This window comes from Panthera pardus, unplaced genomic scaffold (genome assembly GCF_024362965.1).
Source record: "Panthera pardus isolate Hobbes unplaced genomic scaffold, ASM2436296v1 HiC_scaffold_12, whole genome shotgun sequence".
Classification (NCBI taxonomy): domain Eukaryota; kingdom Metazoa; phylum Chordata; class Mammalia; order Carnivora; family Felidae; genus Panthera; species Panthera pardus.
In genome coordinates this window covers 3930282-3948989 of record NW_026526677.1, presented here as the reverse complement: position 1 = coordinate 3948989, position 18708 = coordinate 3930282, and the positions used below count along the sequence as shown (strand labels likewise).

Genomic DNA, 18708 nt, shown 5'->3' with positions numbered 1-18708 from the left:
GAACAGGTGCCCAAGCGGCCGGTTCCCGGACTGGGCACGGGGGTTCACACCTTGCAGCCGTCCACATCTGGGGCCACGTCCTCCTGTCGTGGAGGTGGGGGCCGCCCTGTGCACTGTGCGGTATTTAGCCGTGTCCCTGGCCTCTTCCCAACAGATGGCGGGACAGTCCCCAGGTGTCACGGCCAGAACCCAACATTGCCAGAGGTCCCCCGGTGACCCAGAGGGGAGTAAGTGATGCTCTCGGCTGGGAGGAAGGAAGTCCAGACGGGGGCATGCGGTGGGAGGGGCCGCTGGGACCCCAGGGTGGAGCCCTGGAGAGCGGCTGGTCAGTGTCTTTGCAGGCGGCTCAGGGCTGGTTCCCGGCCCACGCTCCGCCAGCCCCCTCCCAGGCTATCTGCAGATAGGAAAATAAACAAGCCGGCATTCACTAACCCTCCTCTGGCGCAAACTGGTGTTTGCTTTTGGTGAATCACGGTCCTGAGGCGCCCCCAGCTCAGGGAGAAGAGCACAGCGCGCGTGTTTGGGCCGCAGGCCGGTGGCCTTTCACACGGACCTAGTGACCTGGGAGGCCCAGCGGACACCTGTGACGTCCGCCTTGGCTTCGGATGCACGTGGCCGGCCTCGTTTCCAGCCCAGGTGGAGGCGGGGAGCGGACTGGGGAGGCGTCAGCGGGCCTTGGGCCCCGCCATGGGGCCCGGGTCTCTTCTTGGAGTCTGAGGTCCCCAACGTGTCACCCACCCCGGGGCTGTCGGGCTCGTGACTGCTCAGGAGGGAAGCTGGTTCACTTGCCAAGGATAGCGCTCCTTATCAGATCAGTTCGCCGTGGCCTTTATGAGGCTCCTGCTGTATACCAGCCCCGCCCCTGAGGGTGCCCCTCACCCCAGCGGGGAGCCTCCAGATCGGCTAGTTGGTGCTCCAGGCACTGGGGCGGCCGGGAGCAGGCGGGGGGTGGCGGGACCAGGGTGACTGCGCTCCCCACGGTGGCCCCAGGCCTGACGGCGGACACACGGCCCATGCCACACGCACTCCGGGAGGGGGTCAGAGCCGGGGCGGCGTCCTGCAAGTGTCCGGATGTGCCCCATCATAGGCGCCCAGCCCCGGGGACCAGCCAGGTGTGTCCTGAGGAGCGGTTTCGGGGGGCAGGGGTAACAACCTCACGGCATCAGGTTCCAGCGGAAATCTAGCAAGTGGGGGAGGGGAGCCCAAGCCCCTGTGCAGGGCAGGGGCGGCAGGTGGAGGGGTCTGCCACCTCCCCCACCCTGCCTCCGGTCTCTGAAGACCCCGAGAAAGGACTCTGTAGGCGTTCCCTGCCAAAGTGCCCATGGCTCCCCGGGGAGGAGGTGGGGGGGACAGTGAGGGCCTGTCCCCTGCCTGTATCCCGGGTAGAAGCTGGCCTTTGAGGGGCCTCTGAGACGAAGGCTCCGTGCTGCCCCCTCTCCCCAGCCGGAAAGACCCTCCTCGCTGGGCCCACTGCCTCCTGACCACCTGGACCCAGACCTTTGGAGGCTTCTAGCTCCTTCCAGCTTGGTCCAAGGGCCCGAGACCCGAGCCACCTCTCCTCCTTCACCCCTGTCTACCCTCTTTCCCCCTCTCCCCACCTGACCCACCTCACTCCCGCTCACCCCTCCCACCTCACACTGCCTCTCCCCTCACCCCACCTCTCCCTCCTCACCTCACCTCTCCCAGACTCACGCCCCACTCCCACCCTCAAGCCTCCCCACCAACCTACGTTCCCCCAGCCTCAGAAGCTCCAACCCGAGTCTCCACCCCCGGGGACTACAGACACACCAGACTATCTCCTGCCTCCAGCTCTGCGCCTGAAGTGCCCTCCCCTCTGCTCCCCTTCAAGGCCCCCCTGCAGGCACTGCCACCCCTGCCCCCAGCAGGTGGCTCTGGAAGGTCCAGGAGTCACGACACCTGAGTGTTCCCCACTCCGGGCTAGGAGTCCTTGAGGACGGACACCTCGCTGTCCCTTCTCTGCCGCCCTACTCCCAGCCTGGCAGACGGGGGTGCTCAGAAGCGGAAGTGGGAACAGGACAGAAGGGGCAACAGGCCGGGCCCGCGGGCCGACCCCAGCTTGTGTCGTGCGCTGCAGAGGGACGGCTCTGGCCGAACCCGGGCGCCATGGGCAAACCCCTGTGTCAGGAGGAGCGGCCCCAGGGGCCCCGGGGGGCAAGCAGCCGGCTGTGTCTGCAGAGGTGGGCACTGCCGGGCCCCCGGGAACTACGGCCACACCTCAGGCTCCCGGGACCCACCCGAGCCCGTGGTGCCGGGGGCCTCCTGAAAGCCTCGCTGCCCCCGCGCCTTGGCTCTGTGTTTGGCGGGGGGACGACGGTCACACCGCAGGCCGCTCGCGGCGTGGGCTCCCACACGTGTCCGGGTAGCTGGCCGCGTGAAGCACACGCCCCGCGGGCTGGACAGGCCTCTGCGGCACACAGGGCTCTGTCATCCCAGGAATGCCTTTGATCAGGAGTTTATGCAGAGGGGGACTCGGACCCAGGGCCTCTAATCCGTTCCCACAGTCCCCTGGCCCACCGGCCCCCCGGCCCCGAGCCACACTGCGGCCCGGCAGACAATAGCTGGCGGACGGTGGGCGGGCAGCTCCGGGCCGAGGGCCTTGAGGCCCACATCCGGGGGCATTGTCACCACCACTCCCAGGGGCCCACAAGGAGGTTGGGGGGGGGGGGGAGAAATATGAAGCCCTCCTAAAGGGGCTTCGGTGGGCCTCGAGCCTCTCAAAGAAGGCCGCGTCCGTTAATCCTTTTAATTTTCCGCTGCAGGCAGCACAGACGGGCCAACGTCTCCGTCTTCTTAAGAGCCAGCGGGCCAACCTGGGGGATCACTGCGCGCCTCAGACCCCGGCCCTCCGAGGGGTTCCTTCTCCGTCCGGCACGGGAGGGTAACAGCTCAGACGCCCCAAGCGCGAGCTGCAGACCAGGCACGGGGCCCGCCTTACAGCCTCCCCAGCTCTTGAAACCACTGGTGAGCGGGCCCTGCGTTCCCACAGCTACAAGCTTCTCCATCTTGGGGGCCAAGCGTGGGCAGAGTCCACACAAAGGGCCAGAGCCGGTGGCTGCGGCACCGCCGGCCACGTGTCCTCCGTCCCTCTCGACTACGCCCCTGGGCAGAAGCGGGCGCGGACGACGGTAAATGAACGAGCGCGGCCGCGTGCCAGCCGGGCCTCGTGGGCCCCGACGGGCAGTGGGCCGCACAGGGGCCGAGGGTGGCGATTTTCAGCCTCCTGTTGTAGATGAGGAGACCAGGGCCCGGAGAGGGGAAGCGACGGGGCCTGGATCACACAGCCAGGAACCGACCAAGTCAGGCCCAGGGGCCAGATCGTGTGTCCGAAGCCCGCACTCCTGTCCGCTGGCTCGGCCACCTTGCAGAGAAGGGCACAGTCTTCAAAAGCGGGCCTGAAGAAAACGCACGAAGCTTCGCGTGACGGCCAGCGCGTGCGCTTGAAGCTCAGCTCCGCCAGGAGGCCCAGCGGCCGAGGCCACGTCCACCCCCGTGCCAGGCTTCTGTCCGTGGTCCCCAGAGTCAGGGCGGTGTCCTGGCCGGCGAGCCAGGCTGCCCTCCTCCGGGCAGCGGACGTGCGAGGTGACCCACGGCGGTTTAGAGAGCACGCTCACACACGCGCGGGCCTGCGTCCGTGAGCACGCGTGTCTGGGCGTAAAAGGCCTGGGGGCTGGATCTCAGCTCTGCAACCTTTCCCTCTCTGAGCTTCAACTTTCTCACCTGGAAAATGGGAATAAGTGTGTCCAGGAGAACGGATGCCGGACGGAGGGCAGGGTGGGGTCTGCACCCTGCTCGGCATCTGAGGCCTGGCCCAGCCCGGACCTGGAGCTCAGTAACCTCAGCCCGGTGCTTTCGGGAGGTGAGGGCTAGATGGCCCGAGGGTGTGAGGTACTTAGCACGGCGCCCGACACAGTCACTGCTCAGTAGAGGCCATCATCAGCCCGTGCGTCACCTGGGTGTGGAAAGACAGACCCCCCAAACCCAACGGTGGCTCTCTGGGTGGCAGCAGCAAGGCCACGCTTACTTCGTCTTTGGGCTCATAAAGGGGACAGTTGCCGTTCTTCGCACCAGCCCCAATCCCCCCACCCGGTGCCGGTCCTTCCGCTCTGTGGTGTGGGTGAGAATGACCCCATCCCCAGCTCCAGGACAGGCCCAGATGGGCTCAAACCCAACAGCACATCTGCCTGCCCCCGCCCAGGGGTGGTGGTGTTGAAGGGTGGCAGGCTCGAGGGTAAATGCGGAGTCTAACAGAGCCAATGACACAGGGAGAGAGGTTTCCTGGGGCTTCTGAAAAAGGGAGCCCTCCCCTGTCCTCCACGGGACCCTGGGCACTGGGGCGGCTCTCCCACCACCCTGTGGGAGCTGCTGTGGGCCTTGGGGTGGCATCTAAGCTTGAAGCAGGTCTTATGGGAAACCAGAAAGAAGGTACCAGCTCTCCGGACGAGCTGCTGGATCGAGCCTTTCCTGAAGCCAGTGGGAGCCCTTTTGTTCCAGGAGACCATCGCTGTCCTTTACTGTTTAAGTCAGTCTGATATGGGCATCCTGTCATTTGGTTTTCAAGGATTCTTACCCCCAGCAGTGTCCATACGTTTTCTGCCTTTCCTGGATTTAATGTGTTGCCGATATAAATGCTGGGGCTGAGCTGTGGAGGCTGGAGGTCTGAAACCAAGGTGTGGGACGGCCCATGCTCTCTCCCTGCCTCCAGTGGCTGCTGGCACTCCTGGTCTTCTCCATCTTAGGGCTGCGACCTCGGCCCCGCCTGCGTGTCTGCCTCACACGGCATCTCCTCCCCGTGTGTCCCCCCTCCTCATTGAGGCCGGTCACTTGGGTGCGACCCATCCCCCCTCGTGCCTTAATCGCACCTGCCGACACCCTACTTCCAAATCAGGCTGCATCCACAGGTACCCGGGGCGAGCACTGCAGCACAGCTCTTTGTGGGGGACACAATTCAACCCACGACAGACGAGTCAGAGCTCGCAAACCGGGGGGCAGGTTCAGCGAGCACCCCGCCATTCCGGGGGCACTCCCCCACTGCTACGGCACATGCTCGCTGAATCCTGGTGGGAAAGACGGAGCCAACCTGTCACTGAGCCTTGGGTTCAGCGAGCGCTCCCGGGTGCCTGCGCTCCCCGGCCCATCACTCTTGAGCAGCGCAAACAAGGTCACGTTCGGGAATCACCCACGACGGAACGTCTGGACCCGCCACCCAAGGCCCCGCTGATCTGCTACAGCGCCCGAAGAGACGCGGCCAAAGTGTGGTCTCCACAGGGGTCCCCAAGGGACAAACGGCAAGCACCTTGATGCTGGTGGGGGTAGGGGGAGGTGGGGGGGGGGAGGCTTTAATCAGGCACGAAGAAGAGAGTTAGAAGCCCCCGAAGTTAGGAGTGAACTTCCTATTCGGACAATGAATCTGCAAAGCCCCAGCGGGGCCACTTAGTCAACTCAGACAAGCCACTGACCCTTTCGTGGCAGGGCCCTCAACTGTGGGACTCGTACCCTGTAAGGAAATGAACATCGCGCCCACTCTTCTCTGGTCAACAGTACCTGCTTGGTGACTTGAGTTTCCTGAGTCAGAGACCAGCTGCCCACTTCATTCATCCAGGACTGGGACTGATCTAGGAAGGAGGATGAGCTCCAGGCTAACTCATTTTTGGTTACCTCCATATTCCACTGCTGTTCACAAGTACAGCGGGAGATTCTCCATGGCGCTGAGGTCCAATGAAAATTCACAAAAGCAGTGGGATGAAGGGCACCTCCTCCAGGAAGCCTTCCCTGCCCACCTTCCCGTTCCCTTATACTGAACACCCCACCCCACCGACAGGCTCCCTGAGCGTCTCTGAATTCTTTCCTCACCCCTGGGGAGAGAAAAAGTGAGATGAATACGACGTAAGTAAGAAGTGAAAAGTGGCACTCTTTTAGGCAGCAGGCATTGCCCTAGGTCCCGATCACTCCCATTCCAGAATTCGATGAAGCAGCTCCAGGTGAAACGCCTTCTCTCCCAAGTCCTAAGTCAGCAGTCTTTCCCAGCAGCCATGCGGGTGGCTGCTATGGGCTGAATGGTGTCCCCAGAATTTCCGATGTTGATGCCCTGACCCCCAGAACCTCACAGAGGGTCTGTATCTGGAGATGGGTCTTCACAGAGGTGATTATGGTAACATGCTCACCTTAAGGCAAGGGTGGGCCCTGATCCCGTGTGACCGGGGTCCTTGTAAGAAGAGGGGGTCAGGACACAGACACGCACAGAGGGACGGCCCTGTGAGGACACGGAGAGGACGGCCGTCCACACACAAGGGGAGAGGCCTTGGGAGGCCTGGTCCTGCCCACGCCTGGACCTCGGGCTCCAGCATCCAGGATGGGGGGGGGGGGGGGGGGGGGCGGGGACAGGACATGTCTACTGGCTGAGCCTCAGTCCACGGTGTCTGTTATGGTGGCCCCAGTGGGCTAATGGTGGCACAAAACATGCTGGGGGTTTCCAACAGGAAAGAGGGAGCAGGCCAAAGCCTTGGGGGAACAATGAACCCACCAGAAAGAAACAAAACCCAAGCCGGACAGCTCCCAAACTCAAGGCCAACACGGACAAAGGTTAACATCCGAGAGAACTAGGTGCCCAGGACAGGATCGGATGGGACGGGGGAACACAAGCAGGAAACCTTGCCTGTGAACGGAAACCCAACCCCAACAGCCTTGAACTCGGGGACATTCGTCAGCTCATGTAACGTCAAGTCCAGAAGCAATGCGGCTCGGGGCTGGCCGTCAGCTGCTCGGTGCCACCAGGGCCGGGTCCTCGCCGGCTCCTGCCACACCACGCCCAGGTGTGGTTTCGTCCGTAGCCAGGTGCAAGTCTCCTGCCGCGATTCCAGGGGTGGGTCACGTCCACGGGACAAGAGTTCCATGGGACAGCTTCCGAAACAGATATGTTCTCTCTGGAGCGCTATAACCTTTCCCAGGAAGCCCCAGAAGACTTCCACTCGCGTCTCATCGGCCGAGGGGAGCCATGCTCACGCCTGAACCAGTCAGTGCAGATGACATCCCCTGGCACGGAGCGCAAGCGTCAAGGTGGCCTGGGTCTGTGCCATAATCAAGGAGCGTCCGAGGCGGCCAAGGGTTCCTAGACACCGGGTCCAGTTGTCTGCGAAGGAGCTGGGCGGGCACGGGGGCAGCCCGGGTCCAGAGCCTCTGAAGGAAACGGGGGAGGCAGCTCGGCCTCCCGTGCGGAGAGGGAAGAGGGAAAGGCCGCCTCTGGCCCACGCTAACACCCGCGGCGGGAGAGGCTGACAGAGAGGGACACGGCGGGTCTGGGCAGGGGAACAGTAGGCACTGCGGACAGGTGGCCGGGCCCGGGGCGGCGGGAGCTGACCCTTCCCAAACATCACAGGGCGCTACTCTCTCCCAAGAACCACCTGTCCGTGTTTTAAGGAGGCGCGTGGACAGAAACACGGCAGGAAGCTGTGCCCGGGCCGACTCCATGCCTCCCTGCTTTTGCACCTAAATCCCAAATACCAGAAAGTAGTTGATTTGCTGGATGGCACATTACAAACAGGACCAGAAGGCCTTCTGCTTTGCAATCTATTTATTCTGCTCTCCGCTTGTAACAGTAATACATTATCAAAACAGAACGCTCAGAAAACAGTCCCCCAGGGAAAACCACCAGAGCCCCCCATCCCACCGGCGAGGGACGCCCGCGGTCGGTGTCTGTGGCCGCAGGGTCCGGCCGCGAGGCGGTGCACGAGCAGGCGAGCGCCCCGGAAGCCGGCTGGGGCGGAGACAGGGACGTGCGCGGTGACGCTCCCGCCTGCGACAGCGTGGCAGGCTCGAGCCCGAGTGTCCACCTTCACCAGCCGAAGCCACCTCTCCGGTCCTCAGCACACTCGCCAGGGCAACGGAACCAGAGGAAAGAAAACACCCAGCACCCCGCTCCTTCGAGGCCCCCCGGCCTCGGGTCTCCCGGCAGGCTCTCACAACCACCGGCCCGGGCGGCACGACAGCCGTCGCTAAGACGCTCTGGAACGTATTTAAAAACCGGGACGATTCGCGGTGACCCCTTATCGATCTCACGAGTCACTTTCGGCCGCGCTGCCGCGGACAGGAGCAGGCGGGACCTGCCGGCAACCCTGCCCCCCACCCCCTAGGGGTGCGCAGACGCACGGGCAGAGGGACGCCCAGGAGCCACGACCTCGCGTCACCTGCTCCAGCAATCCAGACCTCACGGTGTATTCGGATGCCCGCCAGGTACGGGCAGAAGGAAAAGGAACTCGTACGACAGGAAAACACAGCGTCCTCAACGTAAGGCTCCCAAACTTTCTGCGTATGCACGACAGTGGCCTGACATCTAGTCCTTGAAGTATCTTCCCCTTACCCACGCTCAACGCTGCAAAGCCCCATTCCGATGTGGAGAGAGGCCGTGCGAAGAGCGTGTCCAGGCTCCCTCGGAACCCGCTCCGAGCCAGGTGCCCACGTCAGCCGGTCGTGGTGGACTCCCCAGTGGGGACCTGGGCACACCGGGCCCGAGAGCAGCGACCCTGCTCCATGGCTGCGAAGGCGCGTTCCAGGGCAGGCAGCACCAGACGGCGGTGACAGGCGGGCGCAGGACGGAGCCCCAGCTCTGCTTGCCGGGCGCCCTTGGACCGGGCAGTCCCCGCGGGTCTCGGTCTCCTCATCTGTGAAGTGGGATCACTGAAGGGATTAACTGGAACAGGGGAAGCACATCACCCGGCGGTGGCACATCTTATGGGTCAACGAAGGTCACTGTGCTGGGCACGCCGCCGCCATCTCCCGTCAGGCCAGCCGTGGTGCTCTCGGCTGTTAAAGACCTGTTCTTCTGAGTGCTGATTTCAGGCTCGGGGGGGAAATCGCAGCCAGGGCCACCCCCAGTCTAGAACCGGCCGGGCCCGTCCACTGGAGGGGGCCGCAAGGCCAGCGGACCCTGCACCGCAAGGGAGAGGCCTCCCGAGGCCGGGGGGGGGGACCCGCTCAGACCGCAGCGTGGACAGGACCCGACAAAGGCCGGGCCTGTGTAGAGGGACCGCGGGGGGGGCATCGAGGCGACACAGGAGGCCCCCAGGGAGAAGGAAGCCCTTTCACCGCCCGAACTGGATCCCTCCCCCCAGAACAATGAATACTCCATCATTGTTTTGCCTTGAATCACATTTTTAAACACTTAACATACGGACATCTGTTCCTTGATGTTTCGTCTTTGTTCATCTGTCATCCTCAAAATGAAAGTCCAGAACCTTCTGCACTAATTTTAAAGTCCGGCTGAACATTCAGTAGTGAACAAAGCTGAAAACACAAAAGAAAAAGGATGTATTTTTTAAAACCTTATGTATTTTTACTCACAAATCAGAACAAAACTTTCTACCTGCAGCTTCTCGACTCCACGACCCCACCCCCTAAGGAAGTCCTAACCCCGTTCTCTAGGCCGTCTTCCCTTTTCTTACACGGAGACGCAGAAATGCCGCTTACAGGGCGCACGCAGCCCCCACACCACGAGCGACGTGAGCCCCGAGACCACGCACCAGCCGCCGGAGAAACGCGCTTCCGAATCGAAGAGAGACGTGCAGGGGACAGACCTGTTTAAATTTCCCTCTAATTCTGTCTAAGTCTTCGTGAAGTTTATCATACGTAGGGTCATCGTAAGGGAACTTCTGAATCATTCCAATCAACGATTCTAAGGCCTTCATCTTTTTGCTGTAAAGCACAGAAACAAAGACTTTTAGTCCCTTTTACATAATGGGCTCCGCTTATGTAACAGCTTTGCCGATCGCGTACTTGAAAGCGGTGGGCGTGGGAAGCGTGCCTGGGTTCAGAAGCCAGACGGTTAATTTCTCGCTACGCTCAATAGTATGTATTTACCTAGCCACGTGCTCTCGCCCACACCCCACACTCGCCATCGGGGTGTATGACGCTACGGAGAGACCTGTCTCCCAGCCAGGGAGCAAGCGCCCGCCACGACCACAGCAACCACGGCTTCTCTAGGTCACAGACGCGGGGACAGACTAAACCAGACAAGAAAAGAGTGCCGGGGCACGACCCAGCCTGCTCTGGGGCCTGGGATTTTCGGGACCTCGACACGTTCGCGCTCACAGCCCTGGCGAGTTGGGCGGCAGGTAAACCGGCAAGCCCCTCCCTCCCAAGGGCAGGCATCAGGGTCAGGGGTCCGGGTTCGGTCCCCTCTCCCGGCGAGACAAAGCTCTGCCGGGAGGCGGGGCGGCTGTGGGACGTGTCTGAGCCTCGGCGTCCTCGCCTGGAACACGCACACCTGCCGGCCGCATCACAGGCTTTCTGGGGCACAGTCATCTCCATAAAGCTCAGTACCCAGGACGGAGGGAAAGTACTGGACTCTGCAAGGGTTAAGTCTCTCCGCTTCCCCCGGACCCTGGAGGCCGGGGCCCACCCCCGGGGGCTGGGGGAGACTGTTCACACGTGTGCACATTGAAACAACCATTTAAAACCTGTACTGACAGGGGGCGCCTGGGGGGCTCAGTCAGTTAAGCGTCCGACTTGGGCTCAGGTCATGGTCTTGTGGTTCGTGGCTTCGAGCCCCGCATCGGGCTCTGTGCTGACAGCTCAGAGCCTACACAGAGCCTGCTTCGGATTCTGGGCCTCCCTCTCTGTCTCTCCCTCTCATGTTCTGCCTCTCTCTCTCTCTCAAAAATAAATAAAACATTAAAAAAACTTTTAAATTTTTTAAAATCATACTGACATAAAAATGCAAAAACCTGCGGGGGCGCCTGAGTGGCTCAGTGGGTTGAGTACCCAACTTCGGCTCAGGTCGTAATCTCGCGATTCATGGGTTCAAGCCCCGCATCGGGCTCTGTGCCGACAGCTCAGAGCTTGGATCCTGCTTCGGATCCTGTGTCTCCCCCTCCCTCTGCCCCTCCCCGACTCATGCTCTGTTTCTCTCTCAAAAATAAACTAAAAAAATTTCTTTTAAGTGCAAAAACCTGGGAACCACAGCTCGGTGAGAAAGGCTTTTAGACTGTGTTTCAAAGAGCCCCTCCGGCTGTGCTGGTGCAGCAGGGGCGGCAGCGAGGGGGCTGCAAGGGCTTTCTCCTGACAAGGGGCTGCGTGCACGGCTTGAAGAAATTAGGGGCGCCTGGGTGGCTCGGTGGGTTAAGCGTCCCACTCTCAATTTCGGCTCAGGTCATGACCTCAAAGTTCGTGAGTTCGAGCCCCACACCGGGCTCTGCGCTGACAGTGTGGAGCCTGCTCGGGATTCTCCTTCTCTCTCTACCCCTCCCCTCCACGCACAGGCTCAATCTCTCGCTCCCAAAATAAACTTTAAGAAAACAAAAAGGAAGGACTCAGGAGCCCCCATGGGGGGCGGGGGCGGCAGGCCCTGGCTGTGGGACCCCTGCACACAGCGCGGCTCTCCTCCGGAAGCCAGCACGCGTCGGAGCTGGAGAGAAGGGGAGACTGATGGAGAGCGCCAAGCACGGCCTCTCCCCGTCCTGTCCTCTCGTGGACCAGACCCAGACGGAGAGCCAAGCTCAGCTGGGACTGCCGCCCAGGGGTGCCACAAGACGCCGACCGCTCGCTTCCCGACTGCTCCCGCAGTCCTCAGAGGACCATCCCTGCCCCCCCCCCCCACCCCCAACCCCCGGAGAGGTGCCCCGGGCTAACTCCACATCCGGTCCACCCTGGGCTACTCATGGGGACTCAATGGAGGCAGCCCACCGCGGGCGATCTCGGCATCACCCACGGTCAGCCACCGGCATTCCTCTCCTCACATTCGGATATGGAGGCGGCCCAAATTCTAGAAGTTCAAAGTTATTTCAAATGAGACAATGAGTCACTCCGACGGGGGAATGCCACCCTCCCTGCTCTGTTATCCACTGTCCTAGGGCCCCTCCCAGGCCAGGCAAAGCCACCAGACAACAGCATGACGCAGGGGCCCGCGAGCAGGAGGACGGCCAGACCACGGGTGCCTTTTGCCTTAAGGCTCGTTTCCAGCTTAGGGCAAAGACAGATGTGCAACGGGGCCGCGGGGGCTTGAGCAGGTAGCACACAGTAGGGAGCGTTTAAAAAGAGTACGAACGATACAAAACACGGCCAACGTTTACTAGGTGCCTCCAAGTGCCAGACTCAGGTCAAACATACTCAATGCCTTATCACACAGGCAGACCTAGCAGCTGCATCAAAAAAACTAATGACAACACAGTCACCATTCCTGAGCCCCGTTCACACCAAGAACATCCTACAGCGCTTATCAGAAGCCCAGGGGAAAGATGAGCAAGAAGATGTCATCAATTTGAACATTATCTTACTGGCCGGGTATCTAAGATTCCAGGAAAAGGCAGAGGGCGCCAAAAACTCCTCAGAAGTAATCAGAACCTTGCTCATCGAACACCAAAAACAGGGCCCGCACTCTCTATTTACCATTCCCTGTAAATATCGCGACAACATTCAAGTCTTGCCTGATTGTTTTTCCACTTTGGAGATGAGGAGACGGACGCATTAACTGTCCAAAGTCACAGTGAGCTATGGAACCAGGACTCCTGGTCCACGTGCTGGAAAAGAAAGAAATCTTCAACTTTACCTGTCTTTGTCGGTGGCACAACCGTGCAGGAGACATCGCCAAGCGAAAGCAAACCCCTGATAGCACCCAATCTGTGAATTTATAAAAACATTTAAGAGTGAAATGAATCAGCAACCAGCTACACTTGATCTAATCTTCACGCTCTCAAAACTCAAGGGGGGGACGGAGGGCAGTGGTGCCTCTTGCGCCACAGGTTCTGGAAGCATCTGCTGGGCCTCACGCAACGGAAGTCAAGAGGCCGAGCCATCAGCGGGGTGGCAGCCTCCCAAGAAGGCCCCACGGGCCCCACACCCTGGGAGGCGTGTCCCGTGTGGTCCCCTCTAACGGCAGCAAGCCGGCCCACGCAGCCAGCAGAACGCGGAAGAGAAGGCAGCACACGGCTTCTGAATTTAGGCGTGACGGACAGCGTCGCTTCGCCTTGCTGTCTCGGATCGCTCGCGCCAAGCGTCACCAGGACACTCGAGCAGCCTATGGGGAGGTCCACGTGGCCGGCACTGCGGTGTGAGCGAGCCATCCTGGAAGGGGGGGGCTCCCGGCCCCAGTCGAGCCTTCACATGGCTGTAGGCCTGGCTGATATCCTGACCCCAGCGCCATGCGGCCTGGAGCGAGAAGCACCCTGTCCCGCTGCTCCTGGACTCCCGACCCTCAGAATGCGCGTGACATGATGAGCACGTGTTGTCTGCGGCCCACAGCGCCTGTGGGGATCAGCTTTACCGCAACAGACATCTAATGCAGTCATGACTGCCACTGGCTTGGCCATTTAGAGCCGGTCATCCGCCACGAAGGGCAGAAGAGAAGGAAAACTATGGGGAATGGAAACGGAATGCTGTCATAGGACACAAGGTAAGGACTCAGCTGGCTTAAGACACAGGGTGCTTAAGACACTACGGGATACTCCGGCATAAACAGAGGCGACCGAGGACTTGTTTCCTCATTCCTCGGGCGGCAGTTTCATTGTCTTTATAAAGGCACACCTCAGAGACCCTGCAGGTTCGGTTCCAGACCGCCGCAACAGACGATGCTTTGCTTTCCCAGTGCATTTGCAAGTTATGTATTAACTTGTTATGCAAAACACGCTGTGCTGTATTACGTGTGCAATTGATTTTGCCTTAAAAAAAAAAAAACAATGTACGTGCCCTAATTAAAAATACTTTATGGCTAAAAAATGCTAACCAACACCTGAGCGTTCAGCAAGGCATAACCACGGACCACAGACCACCAAAACGAAAATAACAATAATGAAAAGCTTTGAGGGGCGCCTGGGTGGCTCGGTCGGTTAAGCATCGGACTCTTGATCTCGGCTCGGGTCACGATCTCAGTCTTGTGACGTCCGGCTCTGTGCTGACGGTGCGGAGCCTGCGTGGGATTCTCGCTCTCCCTTTCTCTCTGCCCCTCCCCCACCCACGCTGTCTCTCTCTAATTAAATAAACCTTAAAAACCTGAAAGAAAATAACGAACAGCTTCGAAACCTTGCGAGAACCACCGAAGTGTGACGCGGAGACGTGGAGTGAGCAGATGCTGTTGGGACAACGGCGCCAGCAGACCTGCCCGACCCGGGGCTGCCGCAGAACTCCAACCTGTACGAGCCGCGGTACCCGCAGAGCGCAAGGAGACCAGGCGTCCCTGTACGGCAATCTGCTCTGTCGCTCCGTACCAAGAACATTTCTCTATCCGCACTGTCTAGACCGTTGCTGTTTGGGGAGGCCTGATGCTCTGGCTGTACCATATGGAACATCAAAGCGAATTATCAACTACACGAAAAGGGCTCATTTCTCAATGGGGGGTTCTCGCTTACCTCGGACCCAATTTTGGCTCCGTGTAACGTGCCGTACCGTCTTCCTTCAATTATACCCAAGCTACTGCCTTCTTCGTAGCCTTCCTGATATCCTTCCCCATGAAACCTGTAAGGGAGAGACCAGCCGGATCAAACAAACAGGAAGGAGAGTGTTTTTCCTGGACAAATCCTTCTCTCCCACGTTACCCAGACTCAGCAAGGCGAGACACTGTATAATAGAGACAATGTGGAACGTAAGTCAGAAAGCTTAGGTTCCAGGGGCGCCCGGGTGGCTCAGTTGATTAACCATCCGACTCTTGATTTCAGCTCAGGTCGTGATCCCCGAGTTCGAGTCCTGAGGTGGGCTTCCCACTGACAGCGTAGAGCCTGCTTGAGATTTTCTTTCTCCCTCTCTCTCGCCCCTTCCCCTGCTCACTGTCTCTCTCAAAATAAATAAATAAATAATCGTAAAAAAAAAAAAAGAATGAAAAGAAAGCAGAGAAAGAAAAGAAAAGAAAAGAAAAGAAAAGAAAAGAAAAGAAAAGAGCAACTGTTTAAAATAGTACAAAAAGAAGACTTAGGTTCCAATCCTAAGTTGGTCGGTCTCTCGCTCCAAGTCACTGCCCCTCTTGAAACCCAATTTGCCTCTTCTACGTGGAGGGGGGGGGGGGGTCAATTTGTGATTCCCAAACCTGGTAAGATACCAGAAACAGAGGGAAAAAAATTTTAATGCTTATTTTTTTTTTTTTGAGAGAGAGAGAGACAAGAGAGACAGAGGCAGAGCACAAGGTGGGGAGGGGCAGAGAGAGAAGGAGACACGGAATCGGCAGCAGGCTCCAGGCTCCCAGCTGTCAGCACAGAGCCCGACGTGGGGATCGAACCCACAAACCGTGAGATCGTGACCTGAGCCGAAGTCGGACACTTCACCAACTGAGCCCCCCGGGCGCCCCCACAGGAAATTTTTAAAGATACAAATTCAAGAGCCTTGGCCCCCACCGCCGCCGATAATTTGGTAAATCTGGAGTAAGGCCCAGGAATCTACTTTTTTGAAACCTCCGAGGTGACGCTCGTCTCCAGCCAGGTCAGTTCTGTGGGTCTATGAGCTCAGTTGCTTCAAAACACCCTACGGAATACACAGGGCTTTCCATCACAACCCAGTTCACCGGGAGGGAGAAATGCCATCAGATCACCGCAAAATGCGCCGCCGCAGCGGTGCCTGGAACACAGTCAAGGCTCTGACCCTGAGGGCTCAACAGCGGAACTGGTATCATCCTAACCTGCGATCACCAAGAACGAAGTAAGTTTGCTGGAGCCCCCGATGAGGCAACGTACAGCTCCCACTTTCTGGCTGTGCGACCGCGGGGAGTGCCCTCGCCTCCTCCGCGACGCAGGGGGAGCTATAGGGTCTGACTCACAAGCAGGGCTAAAACAGTACACGCGGATGCAACACTTAGCCCAGTGTTGGGTTCACAGAAAGCTCTAAATAAACGTCAGCGGCTGATTGTTCAATGTCCGCTCTCTTTCGGGGCTGAGGTCTACTGGTGTCTCCAGTGGGCCGGCCACAAAGCCGCACAGGTCCCCGCCGTCACAGCCCTCGGCACTCCCCCGGGGGCTCTGGAGGCAAAGGGATGACGTCTGACACATTTATCAGCGTGCCCATGAATGCGGCCGTATGTCCCGCCACCACGGAACAAGGAAAGGGGGCAGCGCCCAGATGGCAAAGGCCCGTCCCACCCAAGTACGGGGCGTCCCCGGAGGAAGGCAGTCAGCAGGCCGAGCAGATGCTCGGGGCCGCCCCGGAGCGGGAGGCGGGTCTGGGGCAGCAGCTGGGCACGTGGCGCGCGGCCGAGCGGGAAAGGGGCAGCCACAGCCTCGCGGCCCCACCGCGCTCCCCCCGACGCCCGCGGCCCGGCAGGCCCGCGCAGCCTCCGCGGCCGAGAACGGGCGCCGGCCCGGCCCCGCCACCCACCTCTCGTCCGCCATCACGATGGCGTCGAACACGTCCTGACTCCCGGCCATGGCGGGCGCGCCCGGCCCGCCCTGCCCCTCGCGCGGCGGCCGCCACCCGCGCGCCCCGGGCGCCCACTCACCGCCGCCGCCGCCGCGGAGGCGAGGCCACTTCCGGGGACGGCGGCGCGGGGCAGGCCGGGTAAGGACGGCACGCGGGAGGGCCCAGCCGGCGCCCGGGGCGCCAGGACGCATGCGCGCCGGCCGCGGGAGGGCGGGGCCGGGGCCGGCGAGGTCCAGCGGCCCCTTCGCGCCCCAAGGCTTCGCGTTCTGGGTGGGACGCGACTGCAGGTGAGCGCGAGTTGCAGTTTCTACGCCGGAGCCGTGGAGGAAATCCTAAAGGGAAAAGCAGTATATTTCACTCCGTGAGAATGCAAATCCGTGCATGCCCAAAGTGGCGATAGCGTTAAAAGCTAAGGAACAATCCAGAGGTGTGTGTCTCATGAACGTCATGACTAAGGCAATCACGTTTCTTGTTTGTAAAGAGCTTACTAAAATGGATAAGCAACGGGCGCAGGGCTTGAGGGCGGAACCCACTGGTCGGGCAGTGTGGAGAACGGGGGGGGTCTGTGCCCGAGACCTTGTCACTTCGCCTCCAGGACGCGCACTGATGTTCCCCGCAGCACCGTGACGACTCCAGCGGCCGCCAGAAATAATGTTGGAAGCGAAAGTGAGGTCATGGAAAATGCTCCTGAGGTTCACGGGGAAAAAGAATTCCACGTGTCCTCCAATTCCAATTACGTTAAGCGGTTCTCCTTTTAAAAAGAATGAAAGCACGCCACCAAAATGTTCACAGGGACTAGATCTAGATTTTGGAATCACGGTAATTTTAAAATATCCTCTTTTATATTTTTTTCTGAGTGTCCGTGGTTGCACAGTGAACATAAGTCTTAAGAGCATTAAGAGAGCCCCATGAACTATGATTTTCAGAAGATGAAATGAGTTTGTTCTTTAAATATCTTTTCATTTTTAGGTTGTTTTTTTTTTTTTTATCAGCAAATAAAACCACAAAACATTTGGGATGTAGGAAAAGGGACAAAACAAGCAAGCAAATGAATCCACTCACCCAGCACTCTGGCCGCCAATTAATTTTTGCTAATTTTGTTACATTATTTTCTTCGAATTTTCAGGTGAAGATGGCAATACACACACAATTTCATATCCTTCTCCCTGCCTATTAATGAGTAATAAAACTTTATATTACAAATATGTCCCAAATAAGGGAGTGGTTCTTTCATTGTTACATACATAAAATAGGTTTTTTGAACATAAACCTCATCAGCTGAAAGAAAATGAAATAAACTATATTTTTTGCCATGGGAAAAGAATACGTGATGAGGAAGAGACCAATTACAGAATAAAATTTGTGGGCATAAAGTCGTATACAGAACGGTATGAATCTTCATTTCAAACTTTTAAATGATTTTATACAGCTTTGAAAGATTATATGTGCTACAGAAACAACACAATTTGATTCAAACTATTGTTTGGGGGGAAAAAAAAGAAAAAAAAACAACTTTGGAGAGATCTTCCCCCACTGTGTTCCATGGTTATGTTCCTAAAATACTGTCTTGAACCCAGACCGTTTTAACGTTAAAGGGTCAGAGATTGGTTATGTCGTCTTAGATTTTCTTTTCTTTTTTTTTTTTAATGTTGATTTATTTATTTTTAAGAGAGAGAGAGAGAGGGAGACAGAGAATCCCAAGCAGGCTCCGATGCGGGGCTTGAACCCACGAATTGTGAGATCCTGACCTGAGCCAAAATTAAGAGTCAAACACTTACCCCACTGAGCCACCCAGGCACCCCTGTTATCTTGGATTTTCAGTACTTGTTCACAAGTAGCTTCATTTTCAAACAAGGACAAGACTTTTAAAACATGGCCTCAAAGGTAGAAAAAGGCAATTTTCAAGTACAAATAATTTACTTCGGAATTCTTCTTTTTAATAAGGATTATCTTCAGCTGATTTTTAAAAATCGTTTAAAATGTTTATTTATTTTTGTGAGAGAGACAGAGAGTGAGCTGGGGAGGAGCAGAGAGAGAGGGAGACACAGAATCCGAAGCAGGCTCCAGGCTCTGAGTTGTCAGCACAGAACCTGACACGGGGCTGGAACCCAGGAACCATGAGATCATGACCTGAGCCAAAGTCGGATGCTTAACTGACTGAGCCACCCAGGTGTCCCTCAAAATTCTTAAATAAGTTTCAAATGTGGTGTCCTTTTCAATACCTGAACCCATTAAAAAGTAGGTAGAAATTATTAAATATTTAATTTATATCAAGGGGATAGTATAATCAACTCCTGGGAATCCACCGTATTAACAAGTAAAACACACTTTAAAAACTTGTAACGTTTCACGTATTCTTGTTCAGGT

The 18708-nt window shown here is 58.2% G+C and overlaps 1 protein-coding gene across 3 annotated transcripts; it reads right to left on the bottom strand.

The window, feature by feature from the left end:
- Nucleotides 1-7570: 7570 nt before the first annotated feature.
- Nucleotides 7571-16414, bottom strand: LTO1 (LTO1 maturation factor of ABCE1). 3 transcript variants are annotated; one of them, XM_053899346.1, is made up of 6 exons: nt 16300-16414; nt 14352-14457; nt 12557-12627; nt 9588-9705; nt 9185-9297; nt 7571-8691 (listed from the first exon to the last, which is right to left on the bottom strand). In XM_053899346.1, the coding sequence occupies exons 1-5, from the start codon at nt 16347-16349 to the stop codon at nt 9229-9231; spliced, it is 414 nt and encodes a 137-aa protein (XP_053755321.1). In that variant the 5' UTR covers nt 16350-16414; the 3' UTR covers nt 7571-8691; nt 9185-9228. The 3 variants fall into 3 exon arrangements, with proteins under 3 accessions (XP_053755321.1, XP_019270806.2, XP_019270805.2); XM_019415261.2 differs by having other exon boundaries at nt 7571-8675; XM_019415260.2 differs by lacking the exon at nt 7571-8691 and having other exon boundaries at nt 9145-9297.
- Nucleotides 16415-18708: the final 2294 nt, after the last annotated feature.

Excerpts from the sequence above, each read along its gene's own strand:
- LTO1 (XM_053899346.1), bottom strand. The coding sequence starts at position 16,349 with ATGGCCGGGAGTCAGGACGTGTTCGACGCCATCGTGATGGCGGACGAG. Across the intron at positions 14,458-16,299 it reads ATCGTGATGGCGGACGAGAG|GTTTCATGGGGAAGGATATC; the intron begins GTGGGTGGCGGG and ends TCTCCCTTACAG. Across the intron at positions 12,628-14,351 it reads GAGCCAAAATTGGGTCCGAG|ATTGGGTGCTATCAGGGGTT; the intron begins GTAAGCGAGAAC and ends ATAAATTCACAG.